A 17,117-nucleotide genomic window follows, 5' to 3' on the forward strand; every position below is an offset into this window, starting at 1 on the left:
GGCAGGCTGGCCTAAGGCGAAGAAGCGTCGTATGGAACAGAGAGCCAAGGAATCAAGAAGCGCCCGAGGGAGTGCAAACGAGTCCGACAAGCCGGCGGGGGGGAGAGCACGAGCAACTAGACAAAAAGATAATGACTCCCGCGACAGCCGAAGACAAAGCAGGAAGGCAGGAGAAGTTAATGTGGAGACGAGGGAACACAGAATGAGGAGGAGAGAATAGACAAAGACGACGCAAATGGCCTCTGTCTGTCAACCCATACAACCAGCGAGAGGCGCACGCAGACGCAGCGAGACTCACCACACCCCAGCGTGCCAATCTCTAAGTCTCGAGCCAAGAGATCTCGGGACGAAGAGAAAGAAGAAACAGTCAGAATCGTTAGCTATCCAGGCGAGACGATACATGGAGACCCCCGGATTTTTGAACGAAATGCACCGCGGAGAGAAGTCACTCATGCCCGAAGACCCGGGGCACGCTATGGGGGGATGGACGCTGGGCACTTGACACAGCCGATTCCATCAAAAAAGTACTCTGCTGAGCTCTCAGTCTTCCTTTTACGTTTACTTTCGCCCGCCCCTTTCCGCGTTTCCACGCGCGGTGCGTCTCTGTCCTCTCTCTCAAGTGGGATGTCAGGTTTCCCGCTCGCCACGTGGAGTCGTCACCTCGAGTCGACAGCTTTTTTCGCATGGAAATAAGAAGTTAGAAGTGCACGCTGGAGGCCACTACAAATGTAGGCCTTGGAGGCACACAGGTCGCAGGAAAAACCGCAGACCTCTGCGGCTCGAGGGTGAGGAAAAGTGGAAAGTCTAGACTGTAGAAGGCGGCAGAGAGGGAAGGGGTGGAGAAGAAAACCGGGTTCCTCTCCGTCCCTCCGAAGTTCTCGAGCACAACGTGACAAAGCAAAGAGATCTGCGGCAGGCAACTGAGAAAATGACTTCGTTCCCACCCCCAGCGAACGGGCTGGCCGCCGGGGAAAGGCTGCTTTGAGAAAGCTTTTCGCGAAGGGGAGAACGAGGCCTGGCAGGGGCGGAAATTTGGCGACGTGCCCTTTTCTCCTAGAGAGAGAGCCGACATTGAACAGCAGAGAGGAGAGAGAGATCGTGGGCCTGGAAATGTAAACAAACAGAAAAGAGGGAGAAAGCAAAAGCATCTCGATGTTGGCTGCCCGCGAGAGACGGAGAAAAGAAGGCATGCGCGTGGCATGTCTCTCACTTGCGGTGTGCCGAGCAGCGCAGAATGCATGCAACAGAACTGCATCTGTACGCACGTCCAGCATCAGGTGTTCCCCAAGTCTCCTGGAAAGCTGTACGCACCCACACCAGCGTGCAGTTTCGTGTCTAGAAAGTGCGGTGAGCAACGATGAGGGCTCCTCTACATTTTTGGAGGAGGAACCCACGGCGCACTCTCAGAGCCGCGTACAGCTGGCGACGGGCGCATTCGTCAGCGTGCAAATACGACGCACAAGGACGTCTTTCCGCGTCTGGAACACGGCTTCTCCGCGATTCAGCAGTTTAGAGGCAAACTGCCCCCTGACTAGCTACATATAGGAGGGAAGGATTGACACTGATAGACCGTCTGTCTCTTGGTCCACTGTACGCAGTCGTTCAGCCTGCCACGTTCATAACGTCCAAGCAGCTACCGGTGAAAACGCGTGCGGTCACAGAACTTTATCACATGTTGCACAGCAAGCGGATTTAGCTCTTTTTTTTTGTATATATGAAAGATAAGTATCTGTATGCTAGCATGTGTCCTACTGCATCTTCATTCCTGTCTATGTGCGCGTACGCGGAGATGGGTTGCGAGGCGTATGTGCGTGAGCGCTCGCGGATAGCGCGCATGAGGTCCTAGGCGCTTCATGAACATCCAAGGGCGATGGCCCGGATTCCCAATATCTGGCGCGTGCATTTCTTCTGTCAGCACCTGTGCTCAGAGCGTCCATACAGCATCTAAGTTTCACTTTCTCTGACCACGGTTCAGTTGCCTCTGGGTCTAACACCGCCAAGCCAGGACCTCGTGGAGGATACACTGTCCAACCAAGACCACTATCCGATCCGTGTATTCTGTACAGACTAACATCAAGAAGGCAGCTATCATATTCTCCGATGTGAAGTAATTCTATCCAAAACTGGGGCCAGATTCAAGTATAATATGTGTGAACCTTTCGTGTGTCGGTTGTCAATCTCCACTGATAGCTCGGGGGAAAATACCTGTGCGCGATATCTCTCTGCATATGCATGCACTGCTGTTGTTTGGCTTCCGGTCATTTGCTACGAAAGAAATCGCGCTCACATGGGTATCTTAGTGCAATGGCATCCGTCCGCGTGACAGGCGGACGAGGTCGCTGTTCTCCACACGGAGAGTGGTGGGCGCGGGGAGTAATACAACGCAGACTGCGCTAGTCTTCTGTCTAATAATACGTTCAGGGGATACACTCCTTCTGAATACTGGCGGAACGCCGGCAAAACCCGCTCTCACGCTTCCTCTGCAGACTGAGTTCTGTATTCAACAACAACGAACTGTAAAAGAGTCAAATACGAGACACAGTGCACACACGCACGATGCGCCAATGCGTCTCCGCATATTTGGTACACAAGGTAAGGTAATGAAGTAGCGAGCAAGCGACCGAGACTGCGAAACCGCGTAGACGTAGGCGTTCAGTACACCATTTCCGAGTCCGCGGCAGGGACGCGGGCGACGGCTAGCCATACAAGCAGCAAACTCTCCAAAGCTCACGGCCCGATGAGAGGACACTCATCCTATATTTTGCGATAACCATGGGGACAGATGAAGAGACATGCGTTATCACGAGTGGATGAGAACGCTGGAAGGCTTGTAGGAACCCCAGGCTTCTCGGTACGATGGCGAGCGAAAACACATTGGTGTGCAAACACATTATTCGCACTGCCGGAAACGGAAAACACTGGAACAAGAGGCTCCCAGAAGGACAACACTACACAAGTTAAGATCGATGCGCAGGACAGCCCAGACACCTCCGCAGTTCACCCTGACAGATACAAGGTTGAAACAGCTTCTTCCCAGGAAGTTTTGCCCCCGTCACCCCTCGAGACAGTTGAATGTATACGAAAACGAAAATTTGTAACACAAACACCGATAGCGTGGGGGAGGAGATAACGTCTTCCTCAATCTCGCCTCAGTAAAGGAAGTGCCGGATCTGCATTGAAACACCGAAATCGGAGGCGAACCTCCCTGTAAGGACACTCCCACGCAGTCCCGCTGCATTTGAATGCTCTCGTTACGCCTGCGGACCGCCTGTCAGCCTGCACTGTGCAGCTCGAACTCTGTGCATATGCTGCCCGGGCGGTCGCTCTTCCTCAAATGTATGTTAGCTCACATGCATGCTTACGTATTCGCGTGATTGGACTTTTGCAGCTGCGTGCATATCTCTGCGCCGCTGCCTCTTACCCCGACCGGCTTGAGACGGCACTAACTCCGCGCGAACCGCGAACTGCCCTCGGTCTTCTTTCCGCATTTCCTGGTCCGCTACTGTTCCTACGCCTGGAGAGTGAGCTCCGATGGCAGGAACTCATAAGAGACCCGCACACTGGCGCTTGCTGCAAAGAGTCAACCCCCACAGCGGGCTCATGGCTGTCGCAACAAGGCCTGTGTTGCGCCTCTGGGCGCCGCTCTAAAATGATGTGGTCGGCATCTTCGTGAAGCTCCAAGCGTAAGCTGCAATGGGGCTGGAACGCAACGCGGCGAACACTAGACGCTTGTCGAGACCTCACGACGCACGTGTCCGTTCCACGCCTTTCGCGCCCAGCGTTTCTCTGCGTCGTTTCCCCTGCCCCCTTTGTCCTCAGCTACACCCTGTCTGCTAACAGCTCAGTCTCCTTCACACTTCCTTCGTCTTATCCTAGGCAGTCACAAACAGGGAGGTTCTTTGGTAGTGGGAAAGGAAATAAATCGGTAGAAAGGTGCATGCGACGCCTCCGGCGCGACGTTGGCAACCGCGACGCGTATCGGCTCAGGAACTGTAAGGACTATCTGTGGACAGGAGAGACAACGCGCCACCCAATTCAAGAAAACAGTGTGCGCGGGTACGAGCTTCGAGCGTGGAGTCGAGACAAAACAGCAGGACAGAAGCATCTGAGCACTGCTACAGTGGGCTCCATCCTACAGAGGCACGAGACCCGGAGATGTTTACAGATGCAGCCTCAAATACGAATCTCGCCGCGGGGACGGGGCCACGCAAATTGACCATTATGCATGTGAATAAAGGTGCCTGTGTAGCGTAGGTGTGACTAGATAGCAAAACAGATAAACGTGTGTGCAGCAGAGCGTTGGCCGTACCATTCGAGACACAAAACCGAGGAGCTGCTCCACAGTCCTCCGAACTTCTGTAGAAAGCGAGGTAATCTTCTTCAGTATGGCGGCTATATGAAGCTGCATATGCAACCGGAAAAAACGCACAGGGCCCATCTGCGTATTATTGTCTGGGGCTTCCCTACGGGCCTCTGCGGTCTCCGTTTCCGCAAGTCAGCTGTTCGCCTGCGTCAGCATCGACGAGCTGTTGCCTGTTTCAACGGTCACCCCGCACAGCATGCCGACGCATCACTGACGCCAACGCATCCAGCGCGTGGAGCACAGGTACGCAGCCCGCGGCTCTCCCCAGTGTCTAGTGGATCTAGAGGAGTTAGCTGGAAGCGCTCAAAACAGCGGTTGTCAGTCCTCCAAAAGCGCGGCAGCAGCCACGAGGGTCGGTGCACCCACCCTGGTCGCTGCCGAACCGGTTCTCAGTCTCCTGCAGCTTTCCGCCGCATTCTGTCTCGCGCTTGCGAGGGTCGCCGTGTAGCGCACCTGGTCCAGCAACGACACGCAGCAGCTTGCGACTTCTTCCCTCTTGGCCACTTCCCCGTCAGCTTACGGCCTGTGCTTCTTGCTTAAACCGTCGCTGCTCCCGTCGCGTGCGCTGGCGGCGGATATATCATGTGCAAACGAGGCTAGTCGCGGTGCGTCACTGCACTCTCACGGTACACGTTCGCATATGGAGGCTGTATGTAGACTGCGCACCCTCATACACGGGTTTTTCGACCTGAGGCACTGGCTAGGTCGTGTTTAGCAGCCTCGCAGTGCTAGACATAGCCCGCATCTCCCCACCCTTTTGCCCGTGTCATGCTTCCAGCGCCAAAAATTCCTGCGAAAAGGGCATCACCTGCGCTCGCTCGTAGGTCTCTGGGAGCCTCTCTCGCATCGTCGATCCCTGCTCAGAGCAGGCCTCCTCAACCTCACGGGTGTCTCCTGTGTGTTGTCTGCACTCTCCCTGCCTGGCTCCCTCTGCTCTGCGTTCTGCCGGCGCGGAGGCCTCGTCTTGAGTAGCTGTTTCGTTTCTCCCCGACAGCCAGCTTCCCCACGAAAGGTGCAGCTCTTCCAAGAGTCTCCCGATGGCGGGTGAGACCGGAGTCGCCTCCAAAACTTGTTGTACTGTGCGGGCAAGTCGCGGCATGCCGTGGAGAAGCGTCTCGCCGTGGTCTGCCGCAGTGGGATTGTCGACGAACTCCGCGAAGAGCGCAGCGGCTCGGGCGCACGCGCGAGTTCGCGCCTCTCTGAGCTTTGCGGCGACCACCTGCTTCACGAGTGAGAAACAGGTTAAGAACGAGGAAAGGACGCTGAATCCGCCGGGTGCTGGCTGCGGCGGCTCTTGTTCTTCGCTGGTCTGCGGCAACTCCGAAGGGCAGCAGTGGCGGGGCTCAAGGTCTTCTCTCGGCGGCGATCCCAGCGAGGCCGAAGGCAGGTAAGATGCACACGCAAGAGGCGTTGTCATTCGGCTCTCTTCAGCTGCTCCAAAGAAGGCACACGTCCAGGCTTCACTGTCTTTAAAAACGAGCTTCGTCAGCGCCTTCAGGTGAGCACAAGGTGCAAACGGACCGGGAGGAAGTGCATCTTGGGGAGGCAGCGCAGGAACGTATTCTGAAACCAAGAAGAAAATCTCGGCCGAAATGATGTCCCAAGCTTCGGTGGCTGCAGGCAGAAGGAGACCAGAGAGATAGGAAGCTCCAGGCATGCGCCCTCGATGCATAACCGAATGACACGCCGACGCAGATAAATATCCACACATGCGCACACACCTCAACAAGGACAAACCCTACACACGCATCTACGCTCCCGCACGTGGATATCTGGGCTTTTACACGTAGGGCACGATCTGAGGTAGAAAGGCTACCCCCGGGAGTGAAGAAGAGCCCAGACGCGGCGTTCGGGAGGCACGAGGCCTGGAACGACCGCTGAGCGAACGTGGCGGGGCTCCTGCTTAACAGGGCTACTGTCCCATGCCTTCTCCCACATCGAGCCACGAAGAAGTGGTCTTCGAGGCGCGCAGAAGGAACAGGCTACAAACTCGCCGCGCCAGCCCCCGCCAGGGGAGAGGCATCTGCGCCACCGCTCGGTGGACGCCCGCCTGTGGGGGGGGCGGGGGGGGAGAGGGCGCTGCTCTCACCCAAAGCCAGGATGTCGTCAGGCGTCAGGCCGAAGAAGTCCACTTCTTTGTCTTCTTTCGTGCCACGTGGTTTTTCCTCCTCTGCAGATGCTGCTGGGCCTTTTCCAGCGGAAGCTTCTGCCGTCGTGTGGAGAGCCTGCAGGGCTTCTGCTGGCGAGGACAGCGACGCGGTTGGAACAGAAGCAAGCGAGAACAACGGGGGGAAGCACGAGACATGAGATTGCGCAGAGCGGCAGTCAGTGCCAGCCAATGCCATGCGCTTCTTCTGTCGACACGCGAGAAGGAAGCCCTTCACGGCGTCCACAGTGTGCGCCGCGCGTCCTTCGACGCGCTCAACGAACCCGAGAGGGAGCAGCGAGCGAGCGAGAGCTGCCCACAGAGAGCAAGCGAGCTTGGCAAGAAGAAGAAGCAGAGAAAAGAGAGTAACAGCCATCCAGCGCGCGGCCGCCAAGAATAGTCCCTTCCACGTGTCCCCTCGGAGAGCCGCTCGTAGGCCTGCGGAGGAAGCGGCCGCAGGCGTGCCGAAACGCGTCTCCCGCTTCGCAGGGTGCTGTCGCTGTGCGAACGGTGCAGGGAAGATGTCCACCACACGCTTTTGCGGCGAGAAAAACACCGAGAAAGGAGTCTTTTTGTCCTCCCTCTGGTCTTCCCTAGCAGCTCCAGCCTCGCCGTCTTCCTCGTCTTCTTCGCTAGCTGTCGTCGTGGCTTCTCGTGTCACCAGCGCTGAGGCCTCTCGCCGTGGGATTTCGAAGTCGTCTTCGGTCAAAGATTCTGGGGACACAACTGACGATGCCGTGAAGCTCTCGCTCTCTCGCCGCTCTGCGCGCATGGGTGCGTCGATGTGACCGTCCTGCCCTTGCCTCTCTGGTGCCTCTTTCTCCTCTGGTTGTGTAGCTGCCTGAGGGACAGAGCCGCTCGGTCCGTTTTTCTCGCTCGCTGTGGTCGGCGCTGGCGTGAGACGCCTGCCTTTCTCTGTTGGAAGTTTTTCTTTTCTCCTCGAGATCTTCCCGAATTCCTTCAAGCTGCTGCGAGGTAGTCCTTCAGCCCATCCTAGCCTCGCGCCTTCCATTGACCCGCACACGTCCTTTTGGCCGTCAGCGCGCACAGAGCTGTCGCTCCTTCGGCGTGTTTGTCCTGCTCCCTGTTCGCCGGTTTCCGTCGCTGCGCGTCGAAGCGCCTCTCGCGGCGTACGCGCACACTTGCCCGTGACGAGGTCTTCAGTCCTCCTCGTCGCCAGACGGAGTGCGGCGCTGTCTGGAGAGGCCTCTGCAACGTCGCTGTCATCCTTGGGGGAGAGGAAGACGGGCGAAGACTCGAGGGAGGTTTCGGAGCTTCGCGTATCGTCCATGGTGGATGGGTTCTTCTCTCCGCTAGTCAGTGCACTCCGCTCGGCGGTGGCCTCTGCACGCGCCCTAGAAGGTGAAGAGAGCGGAACCGCTCGGGACGGCGCACAGGCGCAGAGCGAAGTGGCAGAGGTCGACACGGGAGACGGGCACGGCGAGAGGGGAGAGAGAGGAGAGAGAGGAGGAGACGAGGGAAGGGTAGGAAGTGGCATTGAGGAGACGAAACGGGGAGGACAGAGGAGACGAGGAGACGACGCACGAGGCTGGTGCAAATGAATCGTTTTTTTTCGGCCTTCACCCGCGAAGGTCTGCCTCGCAGTGGCTCTCTCTGACCATCTTCAGTCGCGTCAACTTCGCAGAAGTCCAACAAACCCGAAGCCGGGCAATCCAAAAGGGCACAGACCCACGGGAAGGCGCCAACGATCCGTTCCAGCGAAACTGCGCGCGAATTCTCAGTCACCTCCACGAGGAGGGGCTTTTGAGAAGCTCAGGGAGATCGAGGTTGGGCGCCTCAACCTCCACAGAAATCACGTTGAAGCGTATCTTGACGCTTCCTTCCGGTGGCGCGAGATCCGGGGAGGGGCATGAGAGGTGCGCAAGGGGACGAAGAGGGACAGAGAGATAGGGGGACAGAAGCGGGTCGCGAACAGAGGAGACAGGAGGGACCGAAAGAGACAGGCGCGGAGAGGGCCGAAAGGCGAAGATTACAAGGTGTTTTCTTTTTTGTTCCAAAAATGGGGGTTCTAGATGGCAAAAAGCCAGGCGCCTGTTTTTTTGGCCCCCCGGAATATCGTCACTCACGGTGCGACGAGACAGGGACGGGCGCGCTCTGTGGCTCGATGCCTGCCCGCCTTGCTGTCGACTTTTGCCCTTTGGGTGCAACGCGGAGCGACGAAGAAGGCAGAGAAAGATTGTACGGCAAGGACTAACGGGTATGTCACATTTCCTACAGAGAAAGAATCGAGATTTGGGGAGCCTTGCCCGCTATCTTTCCTTCCGAGCTTTCGCGAGCGCCGGAGTGTGTGTTTGGGCACGGAGGAGTGGGGTCACTAGGATGCGGAAATAAGGAGACAGACGGACTAAGCGGACGGAGGAGGGGGTGCGGAAAGGGGCGCAGAGGGAGAGCATGGGTAGTGTCTGTTCCCTTTAATGGGTATCGGAGTTTCAGTGTATGCGTTATTTGCTGGCGGGAGACAAATTGCACCAGGGACAACGCTTCACACGCCGTGCTGCGCTGCTACTCCAGTGGGCGCGGGTCGATTCTCTTGCCCTTGCCCTGGCATCTGCAGGCGTGCCGGTACGCGCGCACCCGCAGACATGCGGCCTCGGCGTCACGCGCATGTGTGGGTCGAAGACGCGAAATCAAGGCGGTCTTCGCACGTGTAGACACACTTGTAGATCCCATGTTGAATGCATGCACAAATGGGAACTAGGGATGGCCTCCACGAGGAGGAGGAGGAGGGGGAACGGCATGGCGTCGGACAGTCGAACAGAGAGCCCAGCTCCACGCTGCTACCGAGGGGAACTACGTTCTCTTCTACCTCGACCTCTGTAAAACAAAGAAATGACGGAGTCTTTCCCGAGCTTAGAGCTTCGTGCCACCGAGCACGGCTTCCACAGTCTTCATGCTGTGCAGAGCCGCACTGCAGAAGAAGCGAAAGCAGAGGGCTTTTTCAAAAAGACCTATCCTCAGCTCTGGAAACAAAGCACAAGCACCTAAACGATTCAGAGGTAACCCACGAGGACCGGGCAGCTCACGTTTTCTTTCCTGGGGTGCTAGGATGGTGCCAACGCGGAAGACACCCTGAGATGTTTTTGTTCGGGTCTGCAAACTAACAGCGGCCGGTCATCCACAAGACACTGAGTCGTTGTTTCCCAGTTGGCTCGCCGCGGCGAACGGAGAGATGCCGCTACGGAAAGGTCGCCAGAGAGCGGTGTAACATCAGGTGCAGGCCCCACGATCGAGACGACCGTTCTGTGAATGCCTCGCAGAAAGTTGCGCAACAGGGATCATGTACAACCTCATGAGTGGTGGGGGAGGCGGTTGGGCAAACAGCAGATGAGCTCTCTGAGCATGAAGGAAGTGTGTTGACAGAAAAGTGGGGAAATAGCGAAGGACCAGCATCGCAACAAAGCCCACAGCCGAAATCGGCGGCAATTGAGATGCCGGACGGATACGTGCATCTGTATATGCCGTATATGTGCATATAATTATATGCTCATTTGCGTAGCACACTGACGTAAGCATCGGTGAGGGTGAAGTTGATGGCAGCCAGTGGCGTTTATTCTTCAGGTGCCCCAGGAAAAGTCACTCGAGTGAGTAATTACGCGGAAACCCGTGAGGACCCGCAGCAAATGTGTTCGTTTCTTTCCGGCTGCCTTTGACTTAGTGCACCCTCACGTATGTGATATCACCTTTCGCTAGTACTGCAGTGACGTCCGTAAGTAGCTCTTGGCTCCTGTCTTCTGTAAGTAGTTATATGAATTCCTTGAAGGTACGCGTCAATGAGCTGTATCTGCGACTTTCGTACGAACATTCGGCTTTCAGCCTCGCTCCAGAGGAACTTCTACTTATGTACATTACGAAGCCGTTGTGAAAAGACCAGGCAGACAGTATGCGACGGACCGTGGAAGGCTTGCAAACTCAGCATCTGTAAGGAGCAGCCTCCTGTGTGTGACCGGCTTTGATGTCAGTAGCACTCGCCTCTCCACTTCTCCATTGCAGGCTTGCACCTGATAAGTGCCTCTTTTGGTAGCCCATCGAGTATTTTTGCACGCGAGCTTGTTTTCGGAACCGAGGCTGGAGCAAACATGAACGAAACCAATCCGATGCGTCCTAAAAGAGAACGATGCTGAAAGTGGGTAGCAAACTTGCGCCGTCTGTCAGTCCTCCTCGCTTGTCAGGAACTGCAAAAGTTGTTTATTTGCGGTGGACTCAGTGAAACTTGCTTTTTGTTATGCTCTGACGTATAGAAGAGCGAGTGTTGTGATCTTAGCTCGATTTGTTTTCAGGTTTTCGTCTTACTGTGTGATGTATGTCTAGTTTCAATAAAGTGTGAATGAGTTTCCCGTCTTTTGTGTTTTTTGTTGCTCGCCATTGTCGCCACATTTCCTCCCTACAGTAGATCGCCTGCAACCATTTGCCAGAGCCCTTGATGACCCGTTCTGCTCGGCTGCATTCGCCACCTTTGGACCTGCGGAATACTGAGAGTGCCAGTGGACAGTAGCTATTCGCATCGCTGTTCTTTTTCGAACCTAGCATCGAATTCAGGGTGGCGGTTATAAACGCGGTCCTCCCTCCTCTTTCCCCTTGTCCGCTGAAGCTTTCCTGTTCATTCCGGTGATCAGCCTCCAGCATGACTTCGGCATGCGTACATGTGTGAAAGTTTCTGTCTTGTGAGACTTCGTAGGAGTCTGTGTGCTTCCTCCAACGCTGACTAGAGTCTGGAAGGCAAGTGTGAGCAACCAGTCTAAGGAGACACACGACGCGCCCTGCCACATCCTGTTTTCCGCCAGGCCGCATACCGTTTGTCTGCAGTCAAAGCCAGACTTGCAGAGTCTCTGGCACCCCGACCTCATTCTGTGTATCGGCGGGCCGCGCGGCTGTCGGCGCCCCTTCCAACCGTGTGCGGGCTGGAGCAACACACCCCTGAAGAGGGAGACAGTGGGTGCGACTCTGGTCACGCGAAGAACCAAGTAAGGGCAGTTGTTACACGGAGACCGGCAACGGCGTGTGCGCAGTGTGTTGTTCGTTGATCTGCGCAACCGGTCGTTTCAACCCGCAGAAAGAAAATGGGACCGTCTCGGCGACCAGCTGCATCCCCCGCCGTCGCGGAGCTCGCCTTGCTTCTCTTGACTTTGTCTCTCTCGGGGTCAGTCCTTGCGTGCAAAGGGCCTCACCATCACCATGATGAGTTTGAATCCGTAAGAAGTCTCGACCGCAGACGGCTGGAGCCCGTCGCGTCGATTGGCGAAACCGAGGTGATCGCGTCCCCCGACACTGCGAGTCTTCTTGAAGAGGCCCCATTTCAGCGTCGCGAGGCCTCCAGGGAGGACACGCGCGAAGAGAGTCGTGAAGGAGTGGACCCCCGCCCGGGCAAGATGGATATGCTTTTCCTCGCTGCGATGGTCGACGCGAGAGCACCGGGTGGAGAGGAAGTCGCTGGCACAGTCAACATCATAAGGCAGTCTCCACGTCGGGATCCTGCAGGGGTCCAGCAGGTGTCCCGCACTCCGTCGTCCGTGCAGGAGAGGACTCGCCTTGAAGAGCAGGCGAAGTCGTCTTCACAGTCAGATTCACAGACTCAGGTGTCGCCTGAGGCCGGCCTTGAGGCAGACTCTCCCCAGCGTCCTGAGCGTCCTTCTGTTCTGGAGTTGGACGTCCGCGGGGGGTAGAACGGGCTGCTTCCCGCCCTGACCTGTTGTGTGCGGACAGCGCGCAGTGCGCACGAATCGCTGATATGATAAAACGGGATATGAATCCACTCGCAGATCCGTGCTACAACGCAGACGAGTATTTCTGCGGTGGCTGGAGGGCCCGCACGCCTGTGCCAGCGGATGAGAGTTCGTGGACGTTGGCTTTCGACACCTTAGCCCGCGACACACGGGAATACTTGAAGAGTACGCTAGAGGCTAAGAGCTGCGCGGACATGCGAGGAGAGCTCCGCCGGCAGCAAACCAGTCAGGCAGAACGGAAGGCACCGGAAAGTCAGTCTGTTTCGAGTGAGGATTCCCGCAGTTCCGCTTCGACAGAGGAAAAGAAAGAAAGAACTTTAGATGAATGGGATGTGCTCGCCACATGCATCTATGAAGCATGCATGGATGAAGAGGCCATCGACACACGGGGGGCGACGCCACTCACAGATCTCATGTTCGGGGAGTCTGACTCGAGAACAATGTCGCTGGAGTTCCTGCTCAACGGAGACTTTTCGCAGGAGGCCAAGGAGCTTGCCGAAAAGGAAGGAAGCGCTGTTCAGTCCTCACCTTCCTCTGCTCCCACATCCTACCGGCGCCGAGTGGCAGTGATCGTCCAGCGGCTGCAGGCGATCTTTCACAGACTGAAGGACGTCCTTTTCTGGTCGGCATACGTTGGACCGAACGAGCTGCACCCAGACCAAGGGCAAACGCTGAACCTGGGGAGTCTCAAACTTGGGTTGTCTTACCATTTCTACGAGGACGATCATTTGGACTACCAGATGTACTACAGGGAGCACATCTCAAACCTTCTCAAGATATTCGAGACGCATGTGGCCAGAACGCACCCGGATTTGATGGATAGCGCACAACAGAGGAACCCTAACATGAAGCGCAGCCACACAGAGCGAGCACGCAGAATTTTCGAGTTTGAGAAGGGGTCCCTTCGCCCTCTCGTGCTCTCCCCAGAAGAATTGCGTAAGGTCAAAGAATACACGCACGAGATTACTTACGGCGAACTGAAAGCGACCACGAAGGTTCTGGACGTTGAGGCGCTGCTCCACATGTATCTCGATATGATTCCTCGGCTCGAGTCCGAGAACGACGAGGGCCCGGTGTCTTCGTCCTCGCTGGAGGGGAAGATCACCTTCACTGCGTCCGGTGTTCACGTGGACGATCGTGTCGTTCTGCTTATCCACGAGAAAGACTACTTTTCGAAGCTCGAAGCCATGTTTCAGTCTGTGGACTGGGACGTGCTGCACGATTACCTGCTCTACAAAGTTGTGCGCAGCGATGCAAGTCTGCTGGCGAAAGACTTCCGCGACGAGCTGCAGCGATACTCGAAGCAGGTGACGAAGGCAGATCCGCTTCCGCGCTGGCGCACGTGCGTATCCTCCGTGCCGCAATGGATTTTGTCGCGGAACTATGTGCTGGGGCGCTTCGATAAAGAGAAGAAGCAAACGGTACAGCACATGGCTGCCGGCATCCGCAAAGCGTTCAGGAGTTTGTTGGAGGAGTACGCGTGGATGGACAGCGCGACGCGCCAAGAGGCGCTCTCGAAGCTGGCGGGCATGGAGGAAAAGATTGGCTTTCCTGACTGGCTCCTCGAGGACTACGAGACGTATTTCACGCGGTACTACGGGGACAAGCACCAAGCCCTCGCGCATGCAAACGTCCACTTTGACATCCAGTGGCATCTGGGTCTGGAGGCGATTCGCTCGCAGCTCTCCGAGTTTGGTCAGCCCGTCGACCGCAAGGAATGGGCGATGAAGCCCCACAGCGTGAATGCGTACTTTTCGCCCTCGCAGAACGAAATCGCGTTCATGGCTGCGGTCCTCCAGGAGCCGTCGCTCTTTGTGGCCAGTCCGGGGGCGGGCCGCGGCGAGGAGACAGTCGTCAAGGCCTTGAGCTACGGCGCCATCGCGGGCGTCATTGCACACGAAGTGACGCACGGGTTCGACGACGTAGGAAAAGAATACGACGTCCAGGGCCGGCTGAGGAATTGGTGGACGGCAGACAGCGAGCGCGCGTTCAAGGACGAAGCGGCCTGCATGCGCGACCAGTACAGCGCCTACCACGTCGTCGTCGCGGTGGACTCAGATGCGAGCGCCGAAGGCACAGCAGAAGAGGTGACCAGGCTGGGCGCGAGCCTGGAGGGCGAAGGAGAAGCGACGCAGACCGCAAAGAGAACAAAGACCGTCCGCGTTCGAGGGGACTTGACGCTGGGCGAGAACATCGCCGACAACGGCGGCGTTCAGTTGGCGTGGAAAGCGCTGAAGCTTGAGCTGTCTGCAGAGCAGCTTAACTCCCGCCCTCTTGAGAGCTACGGAGTCCCGATGACCGCGGCACAGCTCTTCATGTTTTCTTGGGGGCACTTTTGGTGCGAGGTCGCCCTCGACAGCTTCATTCGCCGTCAGGTCGAGACAGATCCACACAGCCCAGCGCGCTTCCGCATCCAGGGGCCGCTCGCCAACTTCGCCCTTTTTGCGGAGGCAGAACAGTGCCCAGCGGGGAGTCCGTTGAATCCAGAGAAGAAGTGCAGAGTCTGGTGAAGAAATTGCGCGATGTCCCGTAGGCAGAACCAAGAGCAGGCTGATGGAAAACACAAGGGGGAAGAAGAGAAACTTTCTGGGGCAAACGAATGCGGGGCTCCCGTTCTCGCGCACAGACGCGCCTGCATACAGGCGTGCTTCTTCAGCGCTCCTGGGAACGAGTGAGGAAGTTCCGCATTCGCGACACATGGCTGAACACCAACAAGGGCGGAAGGAAGACTCATACACGTGGTTGCGAAGCCCTTCATATGTGTAGTTTGCCACACGTATTTGTAAAGTGCCTTCGGCACATGACAATCAGGTTACTCTTTGCATGACTACAAGTTTCCGCATGATCCCCGAAGTGGGGGTGAGGGGAATACAAGTCCATACTGATGCCCGGAACTCCGTGTCATTCATTAACCCCAGGCATATGTAAATGTACATAATTCGATATTTTTTGCGAGTGCGTCCGGACCGTCGGTGCTATATCGCAAACGGGGAGTGTATATAGATGCTAGCAATAGCACAGGAATTAACTCTGCGTGTCTGTCTGCATTTTGCTTGTGCATGAAACGCGCGTTTACATGGGACAGCGCAATACATGTACGCCAGCGTTTTCGGCGCATGCATGTGCGCACTCATATTCTTTCCATTGCGTGCGGTTCGCAGGTAACTGCGTCAAGACGAGTGTGTGCGGTCTCCTTGTCTAACCCTCGGTGTGTACTTGTTCGCAAAGACGAAACAACTTTTGTTTTCATCCTTCAACTGTACAGATCATCGCTGACGCGTACCGACATCGGAGTGCCGATGTCCATTATCTACCATATTTCGCATCTATCCCTTGAGACAGGGATACATAAGGAATACGGTGACGTCTAAAAGACATCTGCTCCAAAGCGTCACCAAACGCTTGGACTCCGGTAGACTGTGAGAGTCGCCTGCTCTGATCAAAGCGTTGCCGTGCCTCGTCGCTTCTTCGGTAGCGTTCCAGGTATTCTATTCTGCCGTCCTAAAGGGTCTGCCTGTTGTTCAAATTCGGGATGAGCGGTCACCTTCCCTGCGAACGTGTGCTCTTTTGAGATACACAGCTAGATGCGATTGTCGCCTACTGCGAACTATTCCGGAAGCGCGACCCGCGTTGGTGCAAAGCAGCAAGCAAAGCCCAGCTACACGAGAGAACTCTGGAGCAATGCGTGAAGGCCACGCGACAGCGTGCGCTACGTGGTCGAGATAAGCGTGTCCTTCATACGTACTGAGGACATTGTGCTTGACTGAAAAACTGCGAGGTTGAGACCAGCACGAACAGAGACGCACCACGAGGAGCCGCGTCCGTGTGTTGAGGACGTTACATAGCGCGCCCTTGCTTTATCGAAGCCCATAAAGGTGCAAGGAGATAAACTATCTAGGGAGGCGGATAACGATGCATGTAAGGCAACTCAAACCCACACCTGTGTCACTCGAGCGTGCACATGCGAGTGCAGCGACAGACCGGTCTGCGACGGCTAGGTCTCCATGCACATGCAGAGACATGCAAACAAGTCTCGATATGAACACGCAGGCGCGTTCCAGTTTCCGATGATCTGCGACACGCCGACCGCTTGAAAACTGTCTTTTGCTTGGCGGCGTCCCACAGTGCGAGCCTCAGAAAGGAGCGAGCCACCAGAAGGCCCACGGCACTTTTGTGAGAAACGATCTCTCCGTTCCGGAACGAAACATCCCTCCAACAGTCCGGTTTCCCTCTGGCTGAACTCAGGCCCGCCCATAAACATGACAGCCGCGCAGCCACATAGTGGCAGGGCGCATGCACGCGTGACGCATGTCTCATTTACAGATACATATGCGCCCGCGCAGCACAGCTTACTGCCGTCCTACAGTTCTCGAGTCCCCCGTCCCCTGAGGGACACCAGAGCAGCCCCTCACCTGCGCAAACCCTGCTTCTTCATGCGGATTTTGCGGGTTTTCGAACGATAATCCTTCCTAAACCTGGCTCATTGCCGCAACAAAAGAATGTGGAGGAATGACCCGCGCATTTCATGCTCCCCCTTCGCCCCACTGCTGCTTCACCTGCCCACTTCAAGCCCCTCCTCCCTTCCTTACCGTGGTCGCTACGTGTGAAAGTAAAAACAGACCGAAACCGTAAGGCCCCCCGACAAGCATCCTTTACACAAGTATCACTGTGACTGCAATCTCGAAAACCACCTCTCACACAAAACATGGCGAGGTATGGCGGCTGGAGATCCCTCTCTCACACCATAAAACACAAATCGCCGTTCAAAATCTTCCATTAGTCATCAACTTCCGGCATCACTAGAGACGTGAGAGGTTTCAGCTTTCTACTGCGTTATCGGACGATGCTTCCACGAGCACATCAACAC

At 56.3% G+C, this 17,117-nt stretch overlaps 4 protein-coding genes across 4 annotated transcripts; 2 read left to right on the forward strand and 2 right to left on the reverse strand.

The window, feature by feature from the left end:
• Positions 1-5,129: 5,129 nt before the first annotated feature.
• Positions 5,130-6,020, reverse strand: BESB_026700 (uncharacterized protein; the record flags this gene model as incomplete). The annotated part of the gene is made up of 1 exon (XM_029361350.1): positions 5,130-6,020. The coding sequence occupies one exon, from the start codon at positions 6,018-6,020 to the stop codon at positions 5,130-5,132; it is 891 nt and encodes a 296-aa protein (XP_029215705.1).
• A 325-nt stretch (positions 6,021-6,345) lies between these two features.
• Positions 6,346-8,007, reverse strand: BESB_026710 (uncharacterized protein; the record flags this gene model as incomplete). Its single annotated transcript, XM_029361351.1, has 1 exon — positions 6,346-8,007. The coding sequence occupies one exon, from the start codon at positions 8,005-8,007 to the stop codon at positions 6,346-6,348; it is 1,662 nt and encodes a 553-aa protein (XP_029215706.1).
• A 3,580-nt stretch (positions 8,008-11,587) lies between these two features.
• Positions 11,588-12,190, forward strand: BESB_026720 (uncharacterized protein; the record flags this gene model as incomplete). Its single annotated transcript, XM_029361352.1, has 1 exon — positions 11,588-12,190. One exon carries the CDS (start codon positions 11,588-11,590, stop codon positions 12,188-12,190), a length of 603 nt encoding a protein of 200 aa, XP_029215707.1.
• Positions 12,191-12,255: 65 nt separating this feature from the next.
• On the forward strand, positions 12,256-14,760 carry BESB_026730 (peptidase family M13 protein; the record flags this gene model as incomplete). Its single annotated transcript, XM_029361353.1, has 1 exon — positions 12,256-14,760. The coding sequence occupies one exon, from the start codon at positions 12,256-12,258 to the stop codon at positions 14,758-14,760; it is 2,505 nt and encodes an 834-aa protein (XP_029215708.1).
• Positions 14,761-17,117: the final 2,357 nt, after the last annotated feature.

This window comes from Besnoitia besnoiti, assembly GCF_002563875.1.
Source record: "Besnoitia besnoiti strain Bb-Ger1 chromosome Unknown contig00014, whole genome shotgun sequence".
In the NCBI taxonomy this organism is placed as follows: Eukaryota; Apicomplexa; class Conoidasida; order Eucoccidiorida; family Sarcocystidae; genus Besnoitia; species Besnoitia besnoiti.